The sequence below is a fragment of the Musa acuminata genome, chromosome BXJ2-4 (assembly GCF_036884655.1).
Source record: "Musa acuminata AAA Group cultivar baxijiao chromosome BXJ2-4, Cavendish_Baxijiao_AAA, whole genome shotgun sequence".
NCBI lineage: Eukaryota > Viridiplantae > Streptophyta > Magnoliopsida > Zingiberales > Musaceae > Musa > Musa acuminata.
This window is the reverse complement of record NC_088341.1, coordinates 2,059,100-2,085,784: the sequence shown is the minus strand read 5'-3', so window position 1 is coordinate 2,085,784 and position 26,685 is coordinate 2,059,100. Positions and strand designations below refer to the sequence as shown.

At 36.7% G+C, this 26,685-nt stretch overlaps 5 protein-coding genes across 6 annotated transcripts; all 5 read right to left on the bottom strand.

The window, feature by feature from the left end:
- Nucleotides 1-3,839: 3,839 nt before the first annotated feature.
- Nucleotides 3,840-7,546, bottom strand: LOC135609427 (uncharacterized). Of its 2 annotated transcripts, none has more exons than XM_065102700.1 (3): nt 7,212-7,546; nt 6,271-6,598; nt 3,840-4,287 (listed from the first exon to the last, which is right to left on the bottom strand). In XM_065102700.1, exons 1-3 carry the CDS (start codon nt 7,357-7,359, stop codon nt 4,086-4,088), a joined length of 678 nt encoding a protein of 225 aa, XP_064958772.1. In that variant the 5' UTR covers nt 7,360-7,546; the 3' UTR covers nt 3,840-4,085. The 2 variants fall into 2 exon arrangements, with proteins under 2 accessions (XP_064958772.1, XP_064958773.1); XM_065102701.1 differs by having other exon boundaries at nt 7,216-7,546.
- A 664-nt stretch (nt 7,547-8,210) lies between these two features.
- Nucleotides 8,211-8,930, bottom strand: LOC135608887 (pathogenesis-related protein PRMS-like). The gene has a single exon (XM_065101938.1). It carries the CDS (start codon nt 8,877-8,879, stop codon nt 8,331-8,333), a length of 549 nt encoding a protein of 182 aa, XP_064958010.1. The 5' UTR covers nt 8,880-8,930; the 3' UTR covers nt 8,211-8,330.
- A 1,072-nt stretch (nt 8,931-10,002) lies between these two features.
- Nucleotides 10,003-12,877, bottom strand: LOC103980266 (prefoldin subunit 1). The gene is made up of 6 exons (XM_009396599.3): nt 12,759-12,877; nt 12,565-12,618; nt 11,738-11,843; nt 10,555-10,561; nt 10,363-10,447; nt 10,003-10,262 (listed from the first exon to the last, which is right to left on the bottom strand). Exons 1-6 carry the CDS (start codon nt 12,780-12,782, stop codon nt 10,149-10,151), a joined length of 390 nt encoding a protein of 129 aa, XP_009394874.1. The 5' UTR covers nt 12,783-12,877; the 3' UTR covers nt 10,003-10,148.
- A 2,428-nt stretch (nt 12,878-15,305) lies between these two features.
- LOC103980267 (protein OXIDATIVE STRESS 3 LIKE 4) lies at nt 15,306-16,527 on the bottom strand. Its single transcript, XM_009396600.3, has 2 exons — nt 15,957-16,527; nt 15,306-15,825 (listed from the first exon to the last, which is right to left on the bottom strand). The coding sequence occupies exons 1-2, from the start codon at nt 16,226-16,228 to the stop codon at nt 15,453-15,455; spliced, it is 645 nt and encodes a 214-aa protein (XP_009394875.2). The 5' UTR covers nt 16,229-16,527; the 3' UTR covers nt 15,306-15,452.
- A 5,775-nt stretch (nt 16,528-22,302) lies between these two features.
- LOC103980268 (exocyst complex component EXO70A1-like) lies at nt 22,303-25,165 on the bottom strand. The gene has a single exon (XM_009396601.3). It carries the CDS (start codon nt 24,801-24,803, stop codon nt 22,794-22,796), a length of 2,010 nt encoding a protein of 669 aa, XP_009394876.2. The 5' UTR covers nt 24,804-25,165; the 3' UTR covers nt 22,303-22,793.
- Nucleotides 25,166-26,685: the final 1,520 nt, after the last annotated feature.

Genomic DNA, 26,685 nt, shown 5'->3' with positions numbered 1-26,685 from the left:
ATGGGTTGTATCATGCCTAAACACATTGGGTGAGTTATAACTAACCATAACGACAGGATGTTTGATCATATAAGTTAAGTCATATTTTATCATGTGAGCTAAGTTATGTCGTAACATATCTAGCTATATGCACTAAGTCATATATTGTCATATGAGTTAGGTTATATCTAACTATATGGGCTGAGTCATACTTAACCATATGGGTTAAATCATACCTAATCGTATGGGCTAAATTATAATTGACTATATGTACTAGATTATACTTGACCATATGGAATGGTCTAATTAATTAAATTAATTAAGGTTAGATCATAAACTCTTTTATTAAATTAGATTTAAATATTTTTAAAAAATACTTTAAAATATTATAAAATAAATAATTAATCTCAAATCCATTTATTTTCATGAATCAACTAATTTAGATTTAGGATTTAAGTTTAAAACTAATTAAATCATTGAAATTTATACATAATATTTTGAAACATAAATATACCTAATTAAAAGAATAAGAACTATTATTAAATTAACTAATAATTTTAACATCATAATGTAATTATCATTAGTTATTAATCATAAAATTTTAAAACTAAAGTATTATTGTGCATCACACAAATTATAATAATTATAATATTAAAAAATTTAAAATATAAATAAAAGCTATAAATAAAATAAAATATCCTATCTTTCCTCGGGAATCATCTCATTAATCCTCCCTCGACGAAGAACAAGGGAAGAGGAACCCTTTATACAAGAAAAGAGAAGTTATCCCAAAAAGTAATGATGTAATTATAATATTTATTCATTGAACTATTTACTTTTTAAAAATCATATCACTCATCGAAAAATAATTAATTAATAAAAGAAATTAATTTATCCATATGATTACAAATTATTTTTATTAATTTTAATCATACTACATAAATAAAGAAGTTAATAATTTAAATAGAATAATATACGATCTATTATAATTTAATTTATATTAAGGGAGCAAAATCATCGATGATGATGATTACAACGTAAAATGAAAGACATGAAAATTACAAACAAGAGTTATCTATCGAAGCGATGATCGACTCCTTATGCCCTTTTTCAATCGAGAAAAGTATCCTACCAACTCATTTGATTCATGAAAACTATTGTTCTAATTATCAGAAACTCATTAGGATATCTTTATTTTATGCTTCATACACATAAGACTCATATAAAACTGTTGTAGGAATCATATGTTATCTCATCATATCAAGCCGAAAAAAAATATAAAATCTATAGACAAGACATTGACCATGTGAAGCTTCAAGAGGGATATCGCCAGCTTGCCATTTCTTCTATGTCCGAATTCATGCTATTCATTTGGTAATTCAATTTCTTGATAATAAACTATGGTTCATTTATATGGTTTATGCCGGTCGATGTTTCTTATAAGAATTGAATTTTGGTCTGAATTGGGTAATAAGTATTTCTTGGTGTATAATTGGGATTTTAGTTGTATCTTAAATCCGGAAGATAAAAAAGGGTGGATCAACTTTTAAATTAAATTATTTTGTTAATTCTTTTTTTTTTCTAACTTGGTTAATTCCTAAATTACTTGATTTAGGGTTATTAGTGAATATTATACTTGGACTAATAATTTAATAGGATTAAGAGAAAATAATACCAATTAGATAAATTTATTTAGATAATCAATTGTTTCCCATCTCGCTCGTGTTTGCTCGGATCATACGGAGGTCACTTAAGTGGTGCTACTTGGATTATTACTAATAATCTAGGTTCTATCATGCAAGGATTCATAGAATATTAGCTAGATGAAATTTGTATTATTTTGAAAATTAGGAAGAAAATTATTCTAAGGTTTTTAAGCAGCTCTCCACCGTTGAAAATAAGGACTCCACTTATGCTTATCCAATAATGAAAAACTACACCTAACGTGGCTTCAAAATCAAATTCAAGTTTTAATTTGACAAATAAATCAACTTCAACCCTAAAGCCTTCATGTGTGTTCTCTTTTAAATGAAGCTCGTTAATTATTAAGATTTTATTTTATTTTACAAAGGTCAACCATTATTCTTTTTCGAATGAAGGAAATAATCTTTACGCTCGTTTGTTTTTACATATGATCTCATCTTCTATAATTTAAAATTATAATCATAATCATATTATAAATATATACTCTAATAATATTATTATTAAAAAAATTAAATTTTAGGTGATATTATTTATGCCTTAGGTGGTAATAAACGGTACCATTGTTAAAAAGATTGATAAAGTATAAATAATACTCATCGACTGACTCAAGTAATATCATCACTTAGGCCTAGTGGTACCATCGCATAGGCCTGATTTAAGCAATCAATTTAACTTTCTAACTAGCTAAATTCGACCTGGTTTTAAGCTTAATAATTTTCTTGACAAGTGAGCTTTGTTTTTTACTCACTATTAGCTTAAATTAATTCAAAACAATCTTGATAAATCAACCATACATTTGATACATTTACGAAGCTTTCGACATATTGTATGGTCTTTCGATATATCATTCAATCTTTCGGCACTTCGTCTAAATTCGTCCAAATTTTCAGTACATCGTTTTTTTCTTCGGTATATCGCACGTTCCACCGACATATCGACTTTCCCATGATATTTAATCTTTTGATATAATATCTAATCCTTCTAACATAATATTCGAACCTTTAGCACTAAGTCCAATTTTTGGCACATCAATCGACCCTTTGACTTGATATTTAATTTTTGATATAATTTTATTTTTCAGTGTAACGTTTGATTCTTTTACTTAATAGTTAGCTCTTTAGTGGTCTAAGTAGAAGTATTTTCTATGTCACTTATCTCAAATGCATATTAGTCTAATAAATTAATTGGTTTCATCATCTAAGTTTAGGATTCGAACCATTCATTCTTAAGCTAATGAAATATTATAAACTCGAATAGATTGAGTCTCCTCTTTTTTTTTTTTCAATTTGATTATAATTCTAAGTTAGAAAAGAGGAAAGATCTTTTTATAAAAAGAAAATATAAAGATTATCTTTGAATTCTAAAAAAAAAGTTATAATAAAGATAATTGATCATCGCATCTTCAAGAAGTTCGGTAATAAAAGCATGTACTTAAAGATCATGTCTTTTCATTGTAAAATGTATTTAACAAAGGTGTCGAAGCTTTTGTATACTTCAACTAATATTTTGAAGAACCTTACGCATAACATGTTTGATAGCATGAACTTCAACTTTAAAATTGATAACATAAGTATGTTATATATCATATTTTTTTAAGTATAAATATTATTAAAAAAATATTCTTAACTAATTATAACATATACATATTATTTATACTTTCATTTATAACTATAACATGTCAGAGAACTTGACACTATACTGTCGACCTCCCTTTACTTATAGTAATCAAGGGGATAACTCCTTACTAGAGAAGACGAACATTTAATTAGAGTCTAACTCAACTCTTAGACTTGTAATATAAAATCTCTTCAGTTCAAATACAAATACAGAATGGAAAGAGGTGATCTCTACTGCACTGATAAAAGGGATCCAAGAGCTATAAATTGGTATAGATGCGAGGAAAGGGTCGAACTACTAAAGTCTAAACAAGAAGGAGCAACCAGCTCTAGTTGAAACCAATATAATTAATCCTGACAGAAAAATGGAAACGAAAGAGGAGATATCGTTTTGCAAAAGAACAATATATGATCTTTGTGTGGGTACCAACAACACCTGCTTCAAGATCCTTAAGAGGTCTTATTCTCCGTATATTTCTGTTTCTGGTCATCCAAATCCAATGAACAATTAATTAATTAGTTATGTCAGAAACGAAGAACTAAATGATCACTTTCTAATATAATCACAAACCAGATTTGTCCATTTTGAGGCACCTAATATGTTCATCCAACTCAAATTTACAACAAAAAAAGATGATGCGATTGGTCCAGGGAATAATCCTCAATGTTCAAACAGTAAGCCTTTGGGAGTTCAGTCAAGAATATCCTTTTATCTCGTACCAGTCGATCGAAATCATAACATGATACAAATAGATTCCAACAAGCAATATAAACTTTAAATGCTCGTTACACGATAAGCTTCCTGTGAAGGTGCTCCCCTGTTGAATGTTGATTGCCATCATGATCGTGAAAGATCAGTGTAAGTATTCCAACCAGGACAAGCACTGAGCCAACGAGAAGCTTGTCATTACGTTCAACCCAGTTAAACTTGAGCTGGCTGGCGCCGTAAAATGAGAGGGCCACTAGAGACGTCATGACAGTGATGGTGCTGCAAGTCCAGGAAAGGAATTTGTAAACAATATCACCAGCCCTCGAAATTGGGAGAACATTCGAAAAGACAAAGCTATCAGATGTTCTAACATACAGCACATTTTATCATAATAGTGACACCTCAAAAAGGATATGCAAGTTGTGTTCAGATGCCTAACCTGTCTACATATTTGAACCAGCTACCATCGGTAAGTGGTGCTGGGTTAACCTTTCATTGGCCCTTTTTCCTTGTTGAACATGAGATGTGCTCCCTATTTGTTTAGTAGATATTTCTTGGTGGTATATTGCAAGTATTAAAATGAGGCAGAGGAAATCAACAAGAGAATGATTGATGAGACCAACACTGACAGAGGGGGTCCCAGGTGTGGGGGAGCTGGAGGATGTCAATGAGGCTAGCATGTAGGAGATGGAGCTGGTCTAGGCCATTGGGGAGACAATGGCCCATGGCAGAGGAGAGGGAGGGGGTATTGTAGTTTTAAATAAAAAACAAGAAGTATTAAAGAAATAGGTCAGTTTTAGACAATAGGTTTATTATCTGATATAGCTCGATACACGTATAAGTTTATTGCTCGATAAGTCCGATAAGGGCTTATTACCATCCACTACAGCTCCATATGATAAGCTTACTGTCTGATAAGTATGGTGTGGTACCAAGACTTATTGGACAGTAAGCCCAGTTCCAATCTATACCAGGATTCAAAACAGTGTGAAGTTCTTGATTCATACCTAATGATACACATGAAATTCTTGGTCACATGCTTCTAACTCAGATTTATCAGTGTCTTTATTATTAGGTCCATACCTAACGATACACATGAAATTCTTGGTCTCATGCTTCTAACACAAGATTTACCAGGGTCTTTAGTATCAGTATAAACAATCCAGGTATGCCTAAGCTTAGTGGAGCTGCATAACAATGAAGCATGGAAAGCATTTTTTTCTTAGATTGGGACCATTGTATCCAGATATACATTCAGCAAGAGTGCTTCCACTGTTCATGCTAAACAAGTATAATGATTCATAAGACAACTATAACAGTGGACTGGAATATGTTTAACCAGTTCTTATGGCAATTATTACCAAAATTGTTAAAACCGGACAGCCTTCATAGCTAATACAACTTCCTGATGAACCACCGATGATTCATTTGCTTTTCAAAGGTGGAAAATCACAACATCCGTTTGGGCAAAGTGATGTAAATTCTGTCTGGATCACTGGACGTGGACTGACTTGGAAGTGAAGTTTGAAGGCTTTAAATTTGAAAGGTGTAGTTTTTATTGATAAAGAGAGCCTTAAAGTCATTTGCAGGAAAATGAGAAAGGGACAATAGTTATATGACTTTGGCAAACTCTACCTCGGTGGTCTTCAGATAATTAGGCATTCCCGGATAAGACAACTCACAAGGAACTTCACTTCAAAACACTCTTCTTTGGTGTTACTTACAAATTTTAATTAAAAAAACAGACCATAGATTGCAGGATATCCACATTTAAATCCAAGATGCATACATACTGTAGCATTAATTAATGATCAGTAATCAAGAACTACAGCAAATAATCAAGTGTTAAGGGTGAAGAAGAGCAAAAAATAGCACATAACTTAAGGAGAAATTGCTGATGGAAGACAAACTACTTTCAACAACAAAAGAACCCTCATGTAAAACTTAATGAATGGGGAGCTGTGAAATGAAACTTTACATCTTCTCGATTATTGTGCAAATCTAATAAAGCATACCGAATAAAGAGCATAACGTATTCAGTCAATGCACTATCTAGATCCTCTTAATACAAGACTAGTAGACCTGAAATCCATAATATGCAGAATACAGTCTTTTATTAGTTGGCAAAGAAGATTATATAGCAATTCCTGATCTTGAAACACAGCTAAAAAGGATTTACTTCAATGCAAACCTATTACAATTCAGGGTCACAACTATTATGTTTCATTTGCAACTTATTAGGTCAAGTTAAGAATGGCTTACCTAAACAGAAGCACAATAATAGCTAGAACCATCATAGACGATGAGTTACCAACAGCAAGGAACACAGGAAGTGTTGTTGCACAAGGAGATAATGCGGGTACAAGAACAAGGCCAGCAACAGCCATTTTCTCCATTGAATGGTTGTGAGAGTGACCGTGGCCTCCCTTTCCGAATAAAAAAAGAAGAATGTAACCTCCTCCAAGAACTATGAGCAGCAGCGAAGCAAGCTTGTGAACTGTTTCTTCACCAGCAATTGTATTAGCCATGGTGATTGCAGTAATGCCAAGCAGTGAAGTAGATATCACATGCAGGACTGCTCCAAATATGGCTGTTGAGCATAGAGAAAGAGAAGTGATTCTTCTTCAAAATCATAAAAAGGAAATGCAGATTAAAAAATTTGGAAGACTGTAGATTGAAAAATAAAATGTAACTCAAGCAATAACAACTGCGAAATGAAACATAAATTATTAATCCTATAACAGAAACCCATATCTATATGCCGATCCTTCCAACAATGACCATTCCAGGACGGAAATTATATTGCTTCAGGTGATTAAAATGGAGAGTGAGGGTGATTGAATCCAAACATGCAGAAGGATGGCAATGCAGTGACCACAACCAGATATCATTTATTAACGAAATCCAGAAGAAATGGATCAGATTCCATGCATTAATTCCCTAAATTGGCAGTAGCATATGAAGATATTAATGTTGTAAGCACCATGATGATTTTACATATCATGGCCAGTTTATACATGGTACACATATTTTAAACAAACAATCAGATCCATGGCCTTTTTAGGATGCGAACATGGAACTGCATTAGGGTTGTCAAACCTTTTGGTTAATGTATCAAACTTGATCATGCTATCTACTTAATTTTCTTCTTAGTTCTTAAAACCGGTAAGATCTAAAGGATTTTAAAGGGGACAACCACTCACTGACAAGAAGAGTGCGGGGGAGGGTCCATTTCTGGGCGCGGCCGACGACGGAGAAGGGGAGCCAGTGGGTGGGGATGAAGGAGTGGAGAAGGGAGACGGTGGCGATGCCTCCAATGGTGGGGAGATCCTCCGCACTGATACCCTCCATTTCGAACCCCTATCCCCTCAAGATCTACAGATCATCCTGCGGAACCGCCTCCATATCCTGAGATCCGACCGAGAGCTCGCCTCAGGACTTCCTTCTCTTCGACCGGAGCGCAGAGATCGAAGATTCCTCGCGATGCGGCACGGATCGAAGTGCGGGCGCGAAAATGGGGAGCGAGCAGCGTCTGCCACCGGTGCCGGCGGAAATAAAAATAAGCTCGCTACGGGCAACCCCCATTGTATCATTAAAATCTATTACTATTTATTTATTATCATTTAAAAAATAATATAATATACTTTTATTATTTATAATCCTTCAATTATCAATCATATTTTTATCCCCGCAGCATTTTATTACATTCATTTATAATAAATACTTTGAAATATTAAAAAAATATTAAGATAGACTATAAATTGTAACAAAAGCAATGAATAGAAATCTAAAAAACAATATATATATATATATATATATATATTCTTTAATTGTTCTAAAGATTCCCGTCACACAGCGTGAGAGTAAGAACAGAAAAATCCCGAAGATTTGACGCCGACTAGTTTGATTTGTCGCTGAAGTGGTCCGCGGTAAGTACACCGGACAAAGGACAGATGCCTCAAAACCACGTATGCTATGAACATTCGCATCGATTCTTTCCTCCACAAAGCACATTCATTGTATATGCGATAAATATATGCGACAAGATTCCCGTCACACTGGTGGGAATAAGAACGGAATTTGACGCCAAAAGGAACTACTTGGGCCGGTTTGTCGCTGAACTGGTACGCGGTAAGCGCACCCGGCAGTGAACAGACCCTCACCTTGTGGGCGCGAGGCGGTAGGAGACGACGATGACGGTATGTACAATCGCATCAATTATTTCGTTGACTAAGTACATTATATACAATCTTCGGAGCAGTATCAGGTGACAACGATGACGGTAACAGCGGTAGTGAGACAGCAGCAAGAGGTCGATGCGATCAGGCCTTCGGCGGCTTAATGTACGGACGGGCTCCGACATAGTTTCCCGGCGGGTAGTACTCGCAGACGATGAAGGTGTCGCCGCTGCTGCAGACGATCTTGGCGCAGCCCAGCAGCTCCGTCGTGCGCCACACCATCTGCGTGTAGTGGGTGCAGTCCGGGCCGGCGCAGGTGTTGGTGTCGTAGCGGTACCACTGCTTCTCCTCCACCCACTTGGCCACGGCGTCCGGGATAGCCCACCCCCTCCCCTGCCCCCAGAAGATGTTCTCCCCGTAGGCGTACCCCGGCGAGTGCACCAGCTGGCAGTCGCCCCGCCGCTGGTTGGCGTACGCCCTGGCGAAGCTCGCCAGCTTCGCGTCCCACCTCAGTGGCGGCACCCCGACCTGCTGCCTCGCCTCGTTGTGGGACGCCAGGAACTGGGAGATGACCGTCGCCGAGCCGACGCCGTCCGGGCTCGCCGTGTCGGTGGTCGAATTCTGAGCGCCGGTGACGATGATGTAGTGGATCGTTAGAAGCTGTAATACGACGACGGAAACTAAACAGGCCATTTTCTCTTCTTCAGCCACTGGTTATGAACACAGAGAGAAGAGAGGAATGAGAAAACTTCTTCCATATGTTCACATATATAAAGGTTTCTGTTGAGTGATGGATGGTGGATTGGTATCAGGTCACGTCTGCGCCTGTTTGATTAGGAAGACAAGCAAGACAGCGGAATTCTGCTTGTGGTCTTCGAAGGTTATCGGATGCAGGAGTGGGATGTCGCTGATGTGGTTTTCTTCAGCATGGGCATAACTTGTTCTAAAGGACTACTCAATCATAAGGGATTGCTTGATGTAGGGAGGAGAGGAGCACATGGCTGTGACACTAAATAATTAGCAGGAAGTGGATTTCATGTGTGCAGGGAAGGCAAGGATTGGGGAGCAAACCTCGGATTGGCCAGCCGTGATTGCTGAAGAGTGAAGAAGAGTGAAGGCACAGCATAAGAAACATGCATGCATCTGGACGGGCAACTCTCTGGTCGTTTATGGTTGAAGCAGTGAGGATAATAGATGAGATAATAGTTACTTGTGTAATAGACGATGTCCAAAATGAGCTTGCATGAGATCAAAGTTGCAAGAGGTGCTACCACAAGATGCAAAGATTTAGAATGTCCAAAGGTTCATAAATGAAATAGCAAGGAGACTTCTGCAGAGAAAGCAAAGGTTGAAGGAGAGATTAAAACAATGAGGAGAAAAGATACTTATGGGGTGTCATTTGCGCTCCTAAAAATGGGACTTGATGGAGCACAGAAGTCTACAGCTTGTAAAACTCAGATCAATGGCAGCCGACCACAACCAAATGATGATGATGATTATTAGTCTACAGGAAGCTAAAATCCTGGAAATCTTCCAAATTTTGTTCCTGTCTGCAAACGTTCCAAGTAGGTGTAGAGTCTGAAAAATCAGGTTATCTCGGAGTTTTCTTGGACCTTGAATCCTTGGTTTGGAGCACATCAACCGGGTTAAATGCTGAGATGCTGTTTTGTAAATAACTACAAATCTGGGTTTGGCTTAGATTTCAAGATAAAATGGTGTCAGTCTATTTAACACCAATGAGTGCTGACCAGTGTAAATAGATATGCTGTTTTGATGGAAAGCAGTTCCTGACAGACCTCTCAAAAGTTCTTCAAAGTTAAAATGCAACTTTCAGATTCAAAGAACAGTTTAAATAGAGTCAGTCGACACTAAATGAGGATGATAAATGCAAAGTACACAATTACATTTCAAAATCATTCGACAAAGGAAGACTTCCAAGTAATCCCAACATACAATACCCTTTTACATCACAGACATGGACATAATCTGATGTGCAAGACCTGGGTCTTGCTGAAGCAACTCTCTCAGGTTGTTCTCCACCTCGGCCATTTGCTTCTCCAGGTACTCTTTCGAGGTCTGCTCAGGGAAAAAAAGGATAAGGGAAGGAAAGGACGACTGAGTGAATGAGTTAAAAGTTGCTTTTGTTTCCAAAAGATACAGCAAAGAATTGACAAACCTGCAAAGAAGTTATGGCAGTCTCACTGTCTTTGTATTTCTGCTCTTGCTCATTCAGCATAAGTGATTTTGGTTCCAAAACAAACCTGGAATATTAAGAAATCACTTGGTGCCATAACATAAATGATGTTCTCGTTTAATATATTGAGAATAACTTTCCTCAACAAAAGGTTGTGGTTTAGGAAGAACTCACGCTTTACCTGCAAAGTAACAAAAGCACCATTAGAATTGGCGCATGGGTAATGTTCATGGAGAAGTAATCAAGCTATGTGCTGATAATTGTCTCTTAACTTGTTTATTAATTTAAAAAAAAGGGTGGCCTTATTCAACCTATCTACTATTATTTGCTAACATCTTATCATGGTGGATGTATTTTTCATTTTTAGCATGTTCCTGTTTAGTATGGAGTAGACTCAGCATCTTCATAAAGTCCAGGGTATAATGCTAGGCAGAAAACACATGTAAACAGACGAACATTCAAAACAAGACCACACCAATACCTGTGTACCATGCATTAATATACACATGCACTCTTTTTACTAACTAATCCGAACTTTGACGAAAAAAAAAATAATGACACTTTTTGGTCATTTACCTATGGAAATGCAAACAAAAAGAGTCGCAGGATCTTCAATCTGAGATTTTTCTATCCAAGTAGGATTTACAATACAATTTCATTTGTTTCTTAAATTTTTTTATAATAACACATTAAATATTTTGCAAAATAACGCATTGATATGATGGTCAAATATTTATTGGAATGGGTTACAATGCATCTTTTTTCTTTTTTCCATAAATTTGTTTCAAATACTTTATAATCTCTCTTTGCAATATTGAATAGGGTAAAAAAGCAGAGACTCCTGGCACCTAATTCATGGCATACGAAACTTTCTATGTGAAAATTGGCTGTGTACACAAATTCATGTCCCTATCTGTTCTTGACCAACCCAAAACACAACCAAACACAACTTGAGCATCGGTCAGGATTGGGTTGGCCCCTTAGTTTTGCAGGTTGAGTTTGAATTCCAAGTTAAGGCATAAGCAAAAGGAGTATCCATAGAGAAGAGCGAAAATAATCATATAATGTTTTAAGAATTATGATGTTGTTGTTGTTCCAGTTGCATAAGTGGTTTTGCTCTTTCAATGTTTAGGCACCAACACTATATGGAAGGTTCATTATGGAGCAACTACAAAGATCAACTCTTGAGAAAAGTAGTGCATTAACATAAATTTCTGGTACTACAAAATTATAAATTGCTGGCACTACATCATAAATGAGAAAATTATAAAAGGTGTCTAGGAAAGATACAATAAAAAAATGCTAGATTAATACGGGAGCATCATGTTTACAATTTAGGTTTGGAAAAATTGAATACCAATGGACTTGTAGGTATTTGTATCATCTGATAGCTGCCGAAGTTCTTCCATTGTTAGGTAGGCACGCTTCTTTTCACCTTCTTTAGCACGAATCTGATTTTGTACCTACAAGAAATAGAGACTATAATAAAAGTCTAGTAATGTGTGCTATATCCAGCTGTATGTGTGTCACAAATTACTCAGTTGATGTTTGTGTATATTAAATGATATTTTCTATTCAGAGAAACATTAACTAAGTATATCGAAATAAAAAATTTACATAGAAATCTAAATCATAGATAAGCATTGAACACAATCTATTCCACGAAGAATGCAGCCTCTCAGCTCTAATCATTTTTTTTAATCATTTCAATGCATATTTAAGCCACCAAGTGTCTATACTCTTCAAATGAACAAATGCAAAGAACTAATCCATAGAACTAAAATAACCTCCTGGAGTGGAAGCTAAAAAGAAAGATCACACTCAAACGATTCCTATTTCCCAAGTACATTAGCAACACTGATTCGTTCTCACTCCAATCTCACATCAGACAACCTAAACCTCAGAATGATCGAGAATCCACAACCTTTTGCATAATGACATAAAAAATTACTATTCTATTGTCCACAGAAACCCTGATCTAGTACCAGATGGAAGTATAAGTTTGATTAACGAAGAAAGATGCAAACTTTGCTTCGTTCATGAAAAATCACACCAAGTCCATTTAATTTTAGCTGTATTAGGAGAAACCCCCCGTAGCATAATACTAATACGAAGTCCACAACGGCCACTAAGAAACATCACCAAGCACATAAATGTCACCAAATCTCTACCAAAACAAATCACCTGCTTTAGCTTCCCGGTAGTCTCGATCATACGGCTTTGGATCTCAATAAACGCCTGGAACAGCCAAGAAAGAATCTTTAATCAGAAGAAATTAAACTCCAGCAATCGATCGAACCTAAGGGAATCCAAGAACCAATGCAAAAACGAAAAGCACACGACAGAAATCGGACGGGAGACGATATGATCGAAAGTACCACTCGATTTGCTTCGTCCGCCATTTCCAGAGATCGACTTCGAGCTCGTCAAGTTCAAGAACCCTAACCCTTGCAAGATCCGCCTCAAAGAGGAAAAGAAGGGGGTGTGTTGGGCCGTGAGACCCCATCGTCTAGTCAATGGGCCGAAGCAATATGGGCCTAAATAAGCAAGTAGCTGCCCCTCCGCTTGAGGATTCGTGCCTGATCAGATTCAGATCAGATCGATGGTTGAAACTAACGCTAATTATTAAATAATATATGATTATGTAAGAAATATTAAAAATATAGAAACATTTAAAAATATGAATCATTTTTTTTTGTTACTGAAAAGATTTAAAATATCAGCTTAATGTTCAATTTTGAGGTTTTTAGGTCTTTTTAGATTTTCTATTTTAACACCACAAAGGACATAAATACAAATTGAAGAGCAATTTTAAGTTATTTTTTTTTATTTTAAAAATAGTTTTATGTTTGTAGAAAAATAAATTGGTTCAGTTCAATCTTTTTTTTTTTGTGATTCTTGGAATTATTTTATTGGATGGTGACAAATCTTTTGATATTAGTTGAACGGATTGTCAGATTGAACTTCAACAATGTAGTTGAATCAAAAGGATTGGATTAGGTCAACAAATTTCAATAAAACATGTCCTTAATGAAACTAAATGGCGATATCAAATTGTTCATCCAATCCTTTTGTGTAGATCATATTATCTTCATTATTACGAACGTTGTATAAAAGATCAGAAGTTTCATCTTAAAATTATTTTTAAAGTATTAACTATCATATTCAAACTTTACCCCTCTCAATTTTAATTTAGCATACGTGTCCCTCTAAATAGTCAGATTAGGCAACCAATTCTACTTGGTATTAGCTAATCTAAGTGATCATGAAGAGTACATTTAAACGAGATTGTACGAACCGCCTTTTCTTATTTATATTATATATTAATAAAAATTATGAATGTATAAGATTTGTTAAGTTGAAATTGGTTTTCCGAGCTACATGATGATTCGAAGCGAACTAAAGGAAGCTTGAGATCAATATTGAAGAGTGTTTAAGGAATAAACATTAGGGAGTCCTTTAATAGTAGGCTTTTTCAATCGTTATTTCCTATAATTGACACCGATTGCGTGTAATGATTATCATACATTTATACAAGACTAAATAACATTTGTATCGTATCAAACCTAATAATTCCTCATTAATTTGCTCAATCTTATTATCATGATCTAACTATTAGTATCGTGTCAATCACGTATTAGTCATGTGGCACTGAAGTATGAGCTATATGGCATCAAAGATTTAACTCATGTGGCAATAAGGTATCGATCCAAAGTTACGTTAAAATGTTAATGATGTAGTATTAATTGAGGTATCAAACATGGTGTTGAGGAGTTGGTCACATCTTCTATTCATATATCTAAGGCTTAAAATTTTAGATTAATATTTTATACGAATTGACAAGGGATTTTTTTTTTGAAAAACTCCTTTTGCACTCAAAGGTTGTCCTATTAAAAATAACTCCTAAAACACTCTCATGATAATATATCCTAAAACACTCACATGATGATAATATAACGAATGATATCTATTGAGTGCGCTTTATGGATCAATCCAAATGATTCGGTCCAATTCATTAGTTATAATATTTTGATATAGGTACCTATAAGCATATTAAATAGCTAATAAAAAAAATCTTTGTATTTAATTATTTTTATTTCTTGCCCAGTAAAGTAACTTATTTAAAATCTTAATTTTTTAGATGAGTTGATTTTTATTGGATTATCAACCCACAATTATAATATTTTTTATAAACTAAATAGGCATAATATTTTGATGAAGATAGTCAAACAATATATACAAGGAAAAAGATCATATAAGAGACAATAATTATAGTATTTCCGTTACAATAAATTAAATAAATTTATGATAAAGATGAAATTAGATCAATTCATTATATGAGCACCATACGATGAATGATTATAACGAATAAGAAGTACCACAAATGATGGAAGCTTTTGAAAAATATGAAAGAAGAGGAGACACTTTGAAAAATGCTAATAAGAAAAAAAAAATCATCCGATTGACTATAATAAACATATTATAGTACGCAAAACTGACAGTGGTAATTGATACATGGGAGGTTTAATGTGGATTATGGGGAGATCTACTTTGCATGTAGCCAAGTTCTGTTGCCCCCAAAAGTAAAAGCAGGTAGATTTTGCAGATCTTAGAGTTGGAAAGGGGTCAGGCTATCACGTAGGCGGATTTAGGTAAAGAAGGGCCCAAACAAGTCACCGTACCGTATTGAGCATATTTTTAATGGCCTCAGTGCAAGAGGATAAGGCCACCACGACATGCTCATGGGGTGTGGGTCCCTCTTGCTTTTTAGACCTTATCTTATCCTTCCACCTAATTTAATTCCTACCCGCATCTGCATACCATCTTCGCGCACACAGATTTCCTAATCTTACAAGCTTCTGCTTCTTCTTCTTCTTCTTCTTCTTCGCTCCAACATGCTGTACTACACAATCCATTGCAACAAAGAAAAAAAAGGAAAGAAGACAGAGAGACTTTGTACTGATTTATCTCTGCTTGCCTTCCCACTCACATGTACTTCATATTTTACCAAGTACAACTCAACATATTGCAACAAAGAAAACGAGAGAGACACTAATTACTGGTTAAGAATTCTAAACATGTTGGAGATCAGAGAGGGAGTAGGACCTAGGAGATCTAAACACCTTCATCTTGATGTTGTTATTGCTGCTGCCATGGTGGGAAAAGGAGGAAGATGAGGTTCCGCTATTCGTCCCCTCATCTTCTTCTGCTTCCTCCTCTTTGTCTGCTTCCTCCACCGTGAGATCTGGGGAAAGGAGTGGTGGAAATGGTGGGCAGGTGAGTGCAGTGTAAGAAGCCCTTCGCATCTTGCTCATCATGAGGAGTCGCCTGCGTTTGTTGAAGGGGTTCTCCGCCTTGAGCATGTCCTTTGCGCTGGCGTTGGCCGCATCTGATAAGCTCGCAAATGACATGGACTTCCCTGAGAAGAAGTTGGACAACCCTCTCCTGCAAAATGATTTGCGAGAAATCAACACCTCTACCTGAATCCAAATCAAATCACCACTTGATCTGCAACTATGATCCAGCAACATGAATATAGCCACGAGAGAGAGAGAGAGACAGAGAGGAGGGCTTACTTGATGGGAAGGGACTCTTCCAGGGAGTCCAAAGAGCCAAAAGCCCCCTCCTTCCTCTTGCTCTCCACCTCCTCCTCATCGTCCTCATGTACGGAGGAGGACGAGGCGGCGCCGATGGAGGAGCTCTCTGAAGACTCCTCCGCCTCTTTGCTCCCCAAAAAGAACCCGTTCCTCTTCCGCACCACCTCGACCTCTTCCTCTTCCTTCTTCTTCGCCGGAAGGACAACGTGGTCCTTCAGCCCCACGTTGGGCAGCACCAGAGAAGACATCATCCGCCTCCTGCACTTCTCCTTCTTTCCTTCTTCTCCTCCTCCAGCCGCCTCTTCTCCGCCTTCTGCTGTTAATCCCCGGTGGCGCTGGTGTCATCAATCGGCAGGGGATCAGCGTACGCCTCTCCGGCGTCCCGGCTCAGCGGGGCATGGCTTCATCCATGGATGGGAACCCTCAAATCACAAAGAGAATGAAAGAGAAGAGAAGAGAAGAGAGCAAGAAAGGGGATATAAAAAAAGAAGGAAAGAAAGGGGGCGAAGGATGATTGATGAGGAGAGAGAGTGAGGAAGGTTTGACACGTTCCCATCGAGCTCCAAAACGTGTCTTCATTCGAGACACCGACGCAGCTTAAAGACCGCAACACAACAACCTGACTCGCCCACACGAATACCAAGTCCTCGCCCTCTCTCTCTCTCTCTCTCTCTCTCTCGTACGTGAGCGGCCTAATTACATATTAGCCCGTATTCAGACATCTTTAGCTTGGTAATTTCTAAACTTAATTTTTTTTTATAATTATAAAAATAAAATATTTAATTTTATTATTTTTTATTTTTATCAATAAAAATATAAAAACGATAAGTAAAAAAATAATTTTAATATTTTAATTATGTTTTTGATGATGATAAATGCCGACGCCACTAACGATCATAGATAATAATTATGGATGAGAAGGGAGAATGATGATAAGAGGTGAAGTGATGACGTAAACACTGACACTTTACATCAGTACGTAGAACATCGATACCGACACAAATGTAGAATACTCTGCATCTGTATCGACGTCAACGTAAATAGAAAACATTGACATCTGTATCGTCTCCTCATCTCTCGTTGTAGTTCTCCTTCCTTACTCCCACCAACCACCCATGACCCTAATGATACCGTTATTTATCATCATCGATAACATAACTGAAACATTAAAATTATCATTTTATCGATCGTTTTCATATTTTCATCGATAAAACCTATAATAAATAAAACTAAATGTTATATTTTTATAATTATAAAAATTATAATATAAACTTTTTAAGCCTATGAACCAAGATATTAAAAAAATCTAACTACACGAGTTATTATCGTGTCATTAGCCCGTAAGCATCTACACTTCACGTATGCACGACTCGGTGCATGACATCCTCCTGTAAGAATCGTGCACGTATCAGAAAGAGAGAGCGCGAGAGCCACCTCCCGTCCTGCCACGTGCAGGATTCGTGTTCCGACTCCTGAACCAAGTCGTTGGCCAAGGGCTCCATGGATGTCCCTTTCTTATCAACCATATGTGCTTGTACCCTTAAAGATGCGGCAAAAAGTACATGAGAGATTAAGTGCAACGCAAGAAATCCATTACAGGGAGTATTAGTTTCTCCATTAACTACTACTCTGGAATCCCAGGTAAAGCAATACTACTTATCTGGAACCGAGGGAGTTCTGAGGAAAGATTTCAATTGCTCGCCTGCACTGCATCGACTCCTAACAAAGATGAAGGACACTGGAATGTTTCTGAGAGATGAGAACACAGGCAAGATGTCAGCTCGATTAATCTAAAAGGTTAAGCCGATAGATACGACGATGGAGGTAAGAGTGTAGCCCTGGAGTCATTGATCAGAACCGTCCATGGAGGTTTTGATTGGTTTCCCTCGCAGCGGCAGCCCGGGGAGGTGGAAGCAGTCCCTGTCGCCAGGAAGACTAATGGGCACATGATGGCGAGATGACAGTGGAGGAAGGACTGCCACAGGGCCATGGAGGCAGCTGCACCAACAAAGATGAGTCAGTGCCAAGAGGCAAAGACCAGTGGATGAGCTTGCAAGCTGTCCTGGTTAGGTGGGAGACATGTGAGGTCCAGAAGTAGTAGAAGAAAAATACGAAAACATTCAAACAAGTAAAATTTACAGGGTAAAACCAATCTGAAACAAGCACAAGAGGTTGGCCAGGAAGCACCTGAAAATTTCTTCAACGCTTGTGTTGTTGTTGGAATGCAGAATGATCAAAGGAGAAGAAATCATTGCCAAGTAGAACCATATCAGTTGATAAAAGCAATATCAAAGAAAGTCCATGATAATTGAGATCCCCATTTTCAAACCATAAGCTTAGGGAGCAAACAACTTGTCAAGCTGCAAGGCAATTCATAGACAGAAGTCAGCAAATCAACATCATGAAATATGTGTTGGTAAGGTGGATCATCTTGAAAGGAACAAAGTTGCAAGGGAGTCACTGTTTTCCTTTACAAAAGCACTCCACAAAGTAATTGTTCTAGCATCATCAGTTTACAAAACGAACCAAATTAAGATATGCATAAGTTCGACTTGTGAAAATTTTGACACTCACCAAACAGTAAGAATGACAGCCTGAAACAAAAAGAGAAGATGAAGTAGACAGACTAGAGAAAGTTACTGCAGCCAAGGAGGAGGTGAAAATTTCTTCAACACTAATGTTATTTTTGGAATGAGTAATGATCAAAGGAGAAGAAATCATAGACAGGAAGAACTAAAATTATTTCAAGCATCACATGCCTCGTACCTTAATCAATTGATAAAAGCAATATCAAAGAAAGCTAATTAAGATCCTCAATTACGAACCATAAGCTTAGGGAGCAAACAACTTCTCAAGCTGCAAGACAATTCATACACAGTTAAATGCCAGAAAATCAACATCATGAAGTATGTGTTAGAAAGGCAGATCATCTTCATAGGAAAAGAGTTGTTAGGGAGTCACTATTTTCCTTTACAAAAGAAGAAGAAAATACTCCACAAAGCAATTGTTTTGGCATCATCAGTTTACAGAAAGAGCCAAATAAAGATACGCATCAAGTTCCACTTGTGCAAGTTCTGAGGACTCACCAGACAACCGAAAGAGCCAAATAAAGATATGCATCAAGTTCCACTTGTGCAAGTTTTGAGAACTCACCAAACAATTATTATTTATCCACATCATTTTCTGGTACTAAAACTAATAAATTTGACAGCCTGAAATAAATAAGAAGAAGAAGTAGAAAGACAAGAGAAAGTTAATGTACAAGATAGCCAAGTGGAAAAAAAATATATTGCCTTTCAGATGAAGTAAATAATCAACATCTCATGACACGAATAATTCACCTATAACCACTCTCAACAAAGGAAATTTTGATTGCCATTCATAAAGCATGCCACAATTCTTAATTATAGTTGTCTAATTCTGAAATGACAAGTTTAGACTCACATATATGATAATTTAAGGAGATAACACTGTAGAAGACAAATCAACAGCGTTTATATTAGCAGGTTCATGAAGGCTTGTTGCATCTCTGGATAACATGGTTTATTTTAAAGCAAGCTAGAAATGCAACATGAAACAGTACCTCAACTTTCATGAATTGGATTTCCAAGAACAGAGTACCAATGTTAATCAACAATACTCACTCAAGCATAGACTATTATATCAGCATCTCAACGTTATCGAAAGCTCATCACCAAGTCAAAGAAGAGCATGAAACTTGACACATGAAGTAGTTTACCTACAAAGCTGTATGGTTCTTATACGTTCAGGACTTCTTCAGAATCAGTCTATTTTATCCTTGTAATGATCGATATGACACAAGTTTTCTCTAATGAAAAAAGGACAAGATACGACCAAGAAACCTATACATCTAAGCCTTGGAAACGTAAGTTGCTGAATCATCAGAGTTTACAAAGGTTGGCAATGTTTTGAAGCTTATTTCTCCTTTTTTCTCTTTCAGATTCTCCAGAAAATCTCAGATTGCTTAATGGTAGCAAAAACCTATGCTAACTTGTTGCACATGCAATACTATGCATTTATCATGATCAATTAGCTAAAATTCATCCTTCCCAGGCATTCTTATTTAATAATGAGACAAAATAATGTAATACAAATTAAAATTTTAGTGTAAATTGCACCAAATGGCAAAGCATGGGTGGAAAAGTATCGCCTTTCCCTTCAACATCAGTCTTACACAATTTCAAATCAATCCTGTTAACACAAAAGAAATTTTAGCATATAATATTTTGAGTTCATAATTTTTTATTTGTTTATGTTTGTTAATTTTATATGATTCTTGTTGAACTTTTTCCTCATTCAACTCTGGTCCTATTGATCCAATCCTACTGATCTAGATAGTTGTCCCTATCCAATACTGATTCTAATCTTGCAAATTATAGATTTGGTGTAGGACGAGTACGAAAAGTGTATTTTTCTTTATTTGAGAATAAAACAAGAAAAAAAAAGAGGAACATTAAGATAATAATATAAAGTTATAATAAGTATAAAAAAGATAACTAGTAGCTCTCACTCTCTCTCAAGTAGGAACCTTTTAGGGACAAAAGTCTCACACATCCATCCATCTCATAGGTTGGCTATAAAATGGCCTTACATCAGTCACACATAATGTTGGAAAGAAACTTCAATCCATTTAATCATTCTGTGATCTTCAATTACAATCTCTTTCCCCTTTATACAGGTCCCAAATCACAAAAAGAAAAGAAAACACAAAATAATGAAGAATCCAATAAAGAAAATTACATCTCATAAATCAAAACATATCAATTATTTCATCAGGGAAGATGTTTTTCCATAATTATTTTGACAAAATCTTTCTTGTGATAAATACTTGGTCGATAAGCTTCCTCTTTTGTTGTTCTTCAATAAAGAAACACTTCCTTGTAAGGATGAGATCTTCAATTAAAGATAAGAATTTTATTTTTTTCCTTAAAATCTCCATTTAAACCTAAGATTTGTCACTATTTATGTTGGTTTAAATCTTTACTTCCCCAACAACATTGGTAACTAATGTAGGATTGTGAAAGATGTTATCATTTGGCAACTTAGACACCTACAAAATATACCCTAAACTTACATTTATTCAAATGAAAAATATATTAAAAATTTATAATGATTCTGGCCAGGTTTTAAAGACATCGCTATAAGTGGATCAAAGGCTTGCAATTTTGACTTTTCCAAGTATCAGTGTCATAAAATCTGTAACTTCGATGACATCAAGCATGTTCTCTAAACACAACATTAGAAAAACTCAACAAACATTACCGCATTTTCCTGCAAAAATAGAGTTCCAGTATTACTAAAAAGTAATAGCATTCAAGTTTCTTGTAGCATGATTAACACTAAAAGTCTATCTCCAAGACTATATATCACTCTTTTTAATTCAAATGGCTTATATTCTTACATAAGAGGCATCACAACCAACTTCTAGCCTTGCACCCTATGTTACTTTAAACTGAGGTAGTAAGCTATTCTTTGAACTATGGCCCCTAATACAAAAATATGGTATGAGCCAAGATTTCTGTTGAGTTTGGGCTCCACATAGGAGAAGTCCATAAAGTTTAAAATCACCATGCATTGAACTAGAGAACGAACAAAATAAATCTCAACCTTCATTTCACTCTATATTGGCCCATATCAAACTCTTTACTGATTATAAGGTCAAACTTGCAACTGAATGTTACATGGTTCCCACAACATGAAGACCTTAGGCCAGGATATATATCACCTATACCAATGGGCTCATGAGAACACCAAATAACTTGTCTCATTGTAAGTGATTCTCAAATCCAGACCAACTAAACCAGGAGGGACTAATATTTCAGACACAATGGTGAAATTTTTCATATTGAAGACATGTGCATGTGTTTTAATGGAAGGTTAACTCATCAGCACGACTATTGTATGGACCCAACATATATTCACTAGCTCAGTTGATCTAGCATCATAAACTGTTTGCCCTTATTGTAATCTGCACTGTTAAACTACTTACCATGTCTTTTAAGACCATTTTCATTTGCATTGTAATTCATAGAGTTTATAAGTTGAGTACCAAGACAAGCAAAGTGAACCAAAGCATGGAAATTTTAGGTAGAACACAAATGCAAAGTATAAATTAGCAGGTAAAATGGAAGTATAGGTTCCTCCAAGAAAGAGAACCAATTCAAAATAATGATATGAATTGGCCAAAATAATTATTTTAGAAGAAATTTGATGTTAATGGTCATAGCCCAAATTGTTCCACTCCTAGAGCATGCACCTAACTAGCCAGCACCATATTGCATCTTTGTAAGATAAATGTTGAGAATGAAAAGGAAGGACACAAGGATACAATTATCAATAAATTGTACAAATAAAATCAAAAAATCAAATTGTATATTTAGTTTCTACATCCTCAAGCGTAAAATGAAGAACTAGATGCTAGGCAAAATGTAATGCGTACTGAGAGTGGAAGAACCTCTAAAGCAGAATAACAAAGTAACTTCTACTACAAATGTGCCAAAGAATTAATCACACGGTCACCACCATCCTACTATTTCTCAAGACATATATGCACAAATTAATTTGACTATAGCATGCTTCAATTTCAGCTTCCACATTCAGGGGCCCTCTTATCCCCAGTTACCCAATGTAACAAGTTTGTAAAATTTGTTGCATCAGGCCACCATCACATGCTGCTGCATCAAATATCCATTAACCAACAAGGACTACTGTAAAATCGACTTCTACTTTCGACTGCTGTGTCTATGGAGAATGAGCATTGACTTTTCCTTCAAATTAAACAGAGATATGGCTTCATCAACTCACGGAAGAGGCAGAGCGAGACAGGTTGTTCAACACACTAGTCAATTTTCCATTTGAGTGCCCAATGCTGAGACTCATTGTTCTCCCGGGTTTATGCTGAAAAAGAGAACCAAGCATCTTCTCCAAGCTTTGAGCTGTGTACTTTGCATATTTGCTTGCACTTGAATCTTGCTCGACCAGAGGCCCATAGTTCTGCATATAGCTCCGGTAGCTAGGAACAATAGTCTGCACTACCAATTGACACATCTTCTCCCTCAAGTCCTTGTCTGATATAACCCAACTCGACTGCTTATGATACATCTCATTAAAGGACTCGTTGAAACCTTTCAAACGCTGCTTCACCAGATCCCGAGCCTTGACCCTACCCCCAGAGAACAATATCAACCCTTCCCTGCTCAATAAAGGTGGAAGCTTTCCCCAGCTTTCCCTCAAGAAAGATGCAGCATAATAATCCTTGTACTGCTCATGCTCTTTCAACTTTGCCTCGCCTAACAGCTCCCCCAGCCTAGTCCCCTTCAAATTCTTGTAGAAATGCCAATGTGTGTTCATTGCAAATAGGAAGGAAAGTGAAGTGTCCCCGTAGCTCTTAGACCAAATGTCAAAGTTAGCCTCAAGGGCTTTAAATATGCCCAAAATTGCATCAGTTAGCATTTCTTCTTGAAACTTCTCCTGCTTCCAGCTCCGATGTATGATCAGAACTTGAGTAAGAACTGGCTGATACTCATCACTGAGAAGTTTATTGCAGTATTCAGTGATGAAGCTCACCAACCTTGGCACAGCTCCATCAGAAGGTGGTGGCATCTGTCTTTGTAGCTCCACTTGATGCAAAAGCTCCCAAAAGATGTCACAAGCCCCATCGATCACTCTCTTAATAAGATCCCTAGTTTGGTTCTGGATTTCAACACAATCTTTTCCTCGAAAAAGCCGGTTGAAATCCAATCTTAATTTGTTCAGTGTTGCAAAGACATCAAGAAGCTTGAGAAGTTTGATGGGATCTTTCCTTGTCTCGGTGACAATCGTCCCAAACCGGAGGAATCCGAGGATTCCAGCCCGCGCAGCAATATCAGCGAAGCATGATACAGCTACATCAGGTGGTCCGGTTTGCTCGAACACCTCGATGCAGACCTTGAGCTCGGTCTCGAAGAGGTGCTTGACAGCAAACTGAAGGTGACGACCCCACTTCTCGATGTATCCTTCGATGCTCTGCACGTCATTGAACTCATTGGGCGTGATCTCCAGGTAGTCGAGGTTGAGCGCTCGGAGGCTGGCGCGGATGTTGGATCCTCGGACATCCACAAAGATCGAGACGCAGCGATCAAGCAGGTTATTTGCAGTCATCCTCTCGAGGATGGCGCGGAGTTTGTTGATGACGAGGACCGGTATTGGGGAGGTGGAGATGGTGGAAGCGTCGGATGTGTCGGGGGGCATCGGAAGAGGGGTGGTGTGCTCGGCCAGGAGGAGCCGGAACTCGGATTGGAGCTTGTCAAGGGTGGCCGCGAGGAGGCCGCCGTCGAGAGGCGAAGGCGAGGACTTGAGAGAGACAAGGAAGGACTTGAGACCCATAATGAAGCGCTGGTCAGCGAGGGTTTGGTCGTCGAGGTAGTCAACGATGTCGTCGAGCCACTGCACGGCGAGGCCGCAGTTGTCGGAGAGGAAGCGCAGGGCCTCCTCGAGGTGCTTGAGCACGGCGAGGTAGCCGGGGAGGTCGGCGCGGGGGTCGGAGAGGAGGGAGCGCTCGAGGCCATGGACCGCGTCGAAGACCTTGAGAACGGCGGCGGCGGGGACGACGGAGCGATCAATGTGCCCGTCTGCGTCCGCCAGCGCGTCGCGGTCGGCGCGGATCGGGCGGACGGCGGCCTCCATCGAGGGAAGCCGCTGCCGGATCTCGTCGAGGCGGGGCCCGGCGCGGGCGAGGGCGGCGCCCAGCGCCCGCGACCTGTCCAGGCTCGTCCGCAGCGAGCGCCGCACAGCCACCAGTCTCTCCACCTTCCATCCTCCTCCCATCCCGAAAACCCTAATTCTAAAAAGAAAAGAAGCGAAAGCACAAATTTCCACCACAACAAGAACAAGGAGAAAGGAGGAGACTTCAAGGGTTTAAGGCTAAGGCTCCGGCTCCGGCTCCCTAACCAGCAGATATGGAGAAGAAGGAAGGCATAGCATTTGTAGCAGCGGAGAAACAGATGTTGATGGAGAATGAAACGAGAGGAGGATAGAGAAACCAGATTTTGAGGGGCTTACGGAGGAAAGAAGAACAAGGAAGCGAATGACAAGAGGAGGGTTTCTGGGAGGAAAAAGAAACATGAAAGCCGCGTGTGTGCGTGTGTCTGTTACGGAAAGGGGGAAAGCTGTGACTGTTTTGGAAAGGTGGTGAGAAAAGAAGGAAAGGAAACTATTCAGACGTATGTGTAATGCTTGGATGATGCTTCTCATATTTGATATTAGTTAGGGTGTTCTTTTTATTTCACTTGTATGAAAATGCCTTAGCTTTTTATTTAAATGACATATGTTATTCAAAAAATGTTAATTTTATAATTAATTATCATAATTTTTTTAAATAAACAAAATACTAATCATCTTAAAATTATATCTTAGTGATTTTATAAAATTTTGAAGTTGGTTTCTTGAAAGTTGAATTGAGTTATACTACATCATAAAATATATTTAAAAAATGTCACAATATTTTTTAAAATAAATAAAAAAATAGTATTAATCATCTTAAAATAATATCTTAGTGATTACTTAAAAGTTTTAGTTGATTTAATAGAAATTGATCAAATTACTCTTGAAATTAAGCTAAGTTATAACCAATGCACAAAATCTATAATTTTAATAATTAATTATCATAAAATTTTATAAAAATATAAAATGCTAATCATTTTATAATCATAATTAGATAGTTTAGTAGAAGTTTGAATTAGTTTAATGGAAGTTGGTTAGGCCACATTCAAAATTGATCTAAGTTACACTTATCACAAAACATATTCAAAAAATCCTTTTTTTAAATAATTAATTATTATACCTTTTTTTAAAATTAAAAAAAAACATATTATTCATCTTAGAACTATGTTCTAGTAGTTATGTGAAAATTTAGGTTAGTTTAGTATAAGTTGATAAAGTTATACTTGATCACACTAAAAAAAATCTTAAATTTTAATAATTAATTATCATATATTATTAAAAAAATAACATTATTAACCATCTTATCATATTCTATTTATTCTATAAAAATTTAGATTGATTTAATAAAAGTTCATTTAGTTATACTCGAAATTCAACTATGTCACATTTAAGTTACGATTCGATCGAAAAATTTATCTAAAGAAAATCTTTAAATTCAATTGGGTTTGATTCATGATTATTATTATTATTATTATTATTATTATTATTATTATTATTATTATTATTATTATTTTAAAAGAATATTTTTAAATAAAAATAAATATGAGAGGTATCATTTAATAAAAAAATAAATAACGTGGACTTTTCCCGATGAAATGTCGATCTATCTAACACTTTCTGATATTTGTTGATAGTTTTGCATAAGTTATAATTATGAGCTCCTCTCATCATTTGGTAATGTTATCTGAAGATTTAGAAGCTGCACTTGGTTGGGAGAATCATCAACTATATCGTTTTGTCGTGTGCAGTCTCATGTCATTGTGAAGTATGTAGTTTAAAGAAAGAAAGCTGCTCGATAAATATGGTGATATTTTATCTCTCATATAATTCAATCTCATTCCATTTATACTGTTGCTAATAGTATGATATATATATATTTTTTTTCATTTGGGTCTCTCAATCTATTTAATGTTATAATTATTCTAGTATCATTTATCATGATCTGATTGATAGGATAAACTTAATGAGTCTGAACTATTAATCTAAA

Bases quoted from the DNA above. Each gene is read 5' to 3' on its own strand.
- LOC135609427 (XM_065102700.1), bottom strand. From the start codon at position 7,359: ATGGAGGGTATCAGTGCGGAGGATCTCCCCACCATTGGAGGCATCGCC. The intron at 6,599-7,211 runs GTGAGTGGTTGT...TATGCTCAACAG, and splicing joins CCCCCGCACTCTTCTTGTCA to CCATATTTGGAGCAGTCCTG. The intron at 4,288-6,270 runs GTAAGCCATTCT...CTGGACTTGCAG, and splicing joins ATTATTGTGCTTCTGTTTAG to CACCATCACTGTCATGACGT.
- LOC135608887 (XM_065101938.1), bottom strand. From the start codon at position 8,879: ATGGCCTGTTTAGTTTCCGTCGTCGTATTACAGCTTCTAACGATCCAC.
- LOC103980266 (XM_009396599.3), bottom strand. From the start codon at position 12,782: ATGGCGGACGAAGCAAATCGAGTG. The intron at 12,619-12,758 runs GTACTTTCGATC...TGGCTGTTCCAG, and splicing joins CGGACGAAGCAAATCGAGTG to GCGTTTATTGAGATCCAAAG. The intron at 10,263-10,362 runs GTTTGTCAATTC...TTCCCTGAGCAG, and splicing joins CTGCCATAACTTCTTTGCAG to ACCTCGAAAGAGTACCTGGA.
- LOC103980267 (XM_009396600.3), bottom strand. From the start codon at position 16,228: ATGATGTCTTCTCTGGTGCTGCCCAACGTGGGGCTGAAGGACCACGTT. The intron at 15,826-15,956 runs GTAAGCCCTCCT...ATCATTTTGCAG, and splicing joins GAAGAGTCCCTTCCCATCAA to GAGAGGGTTGTCCAACTTCT.
- LOC103980268 (XM_009396601.3), bottom strand. From the start codon at position 24,803: ATGGGAGGAGGATGGAAGGTGGAGAGACTGGTGGCTGTGCGGCGCTCG.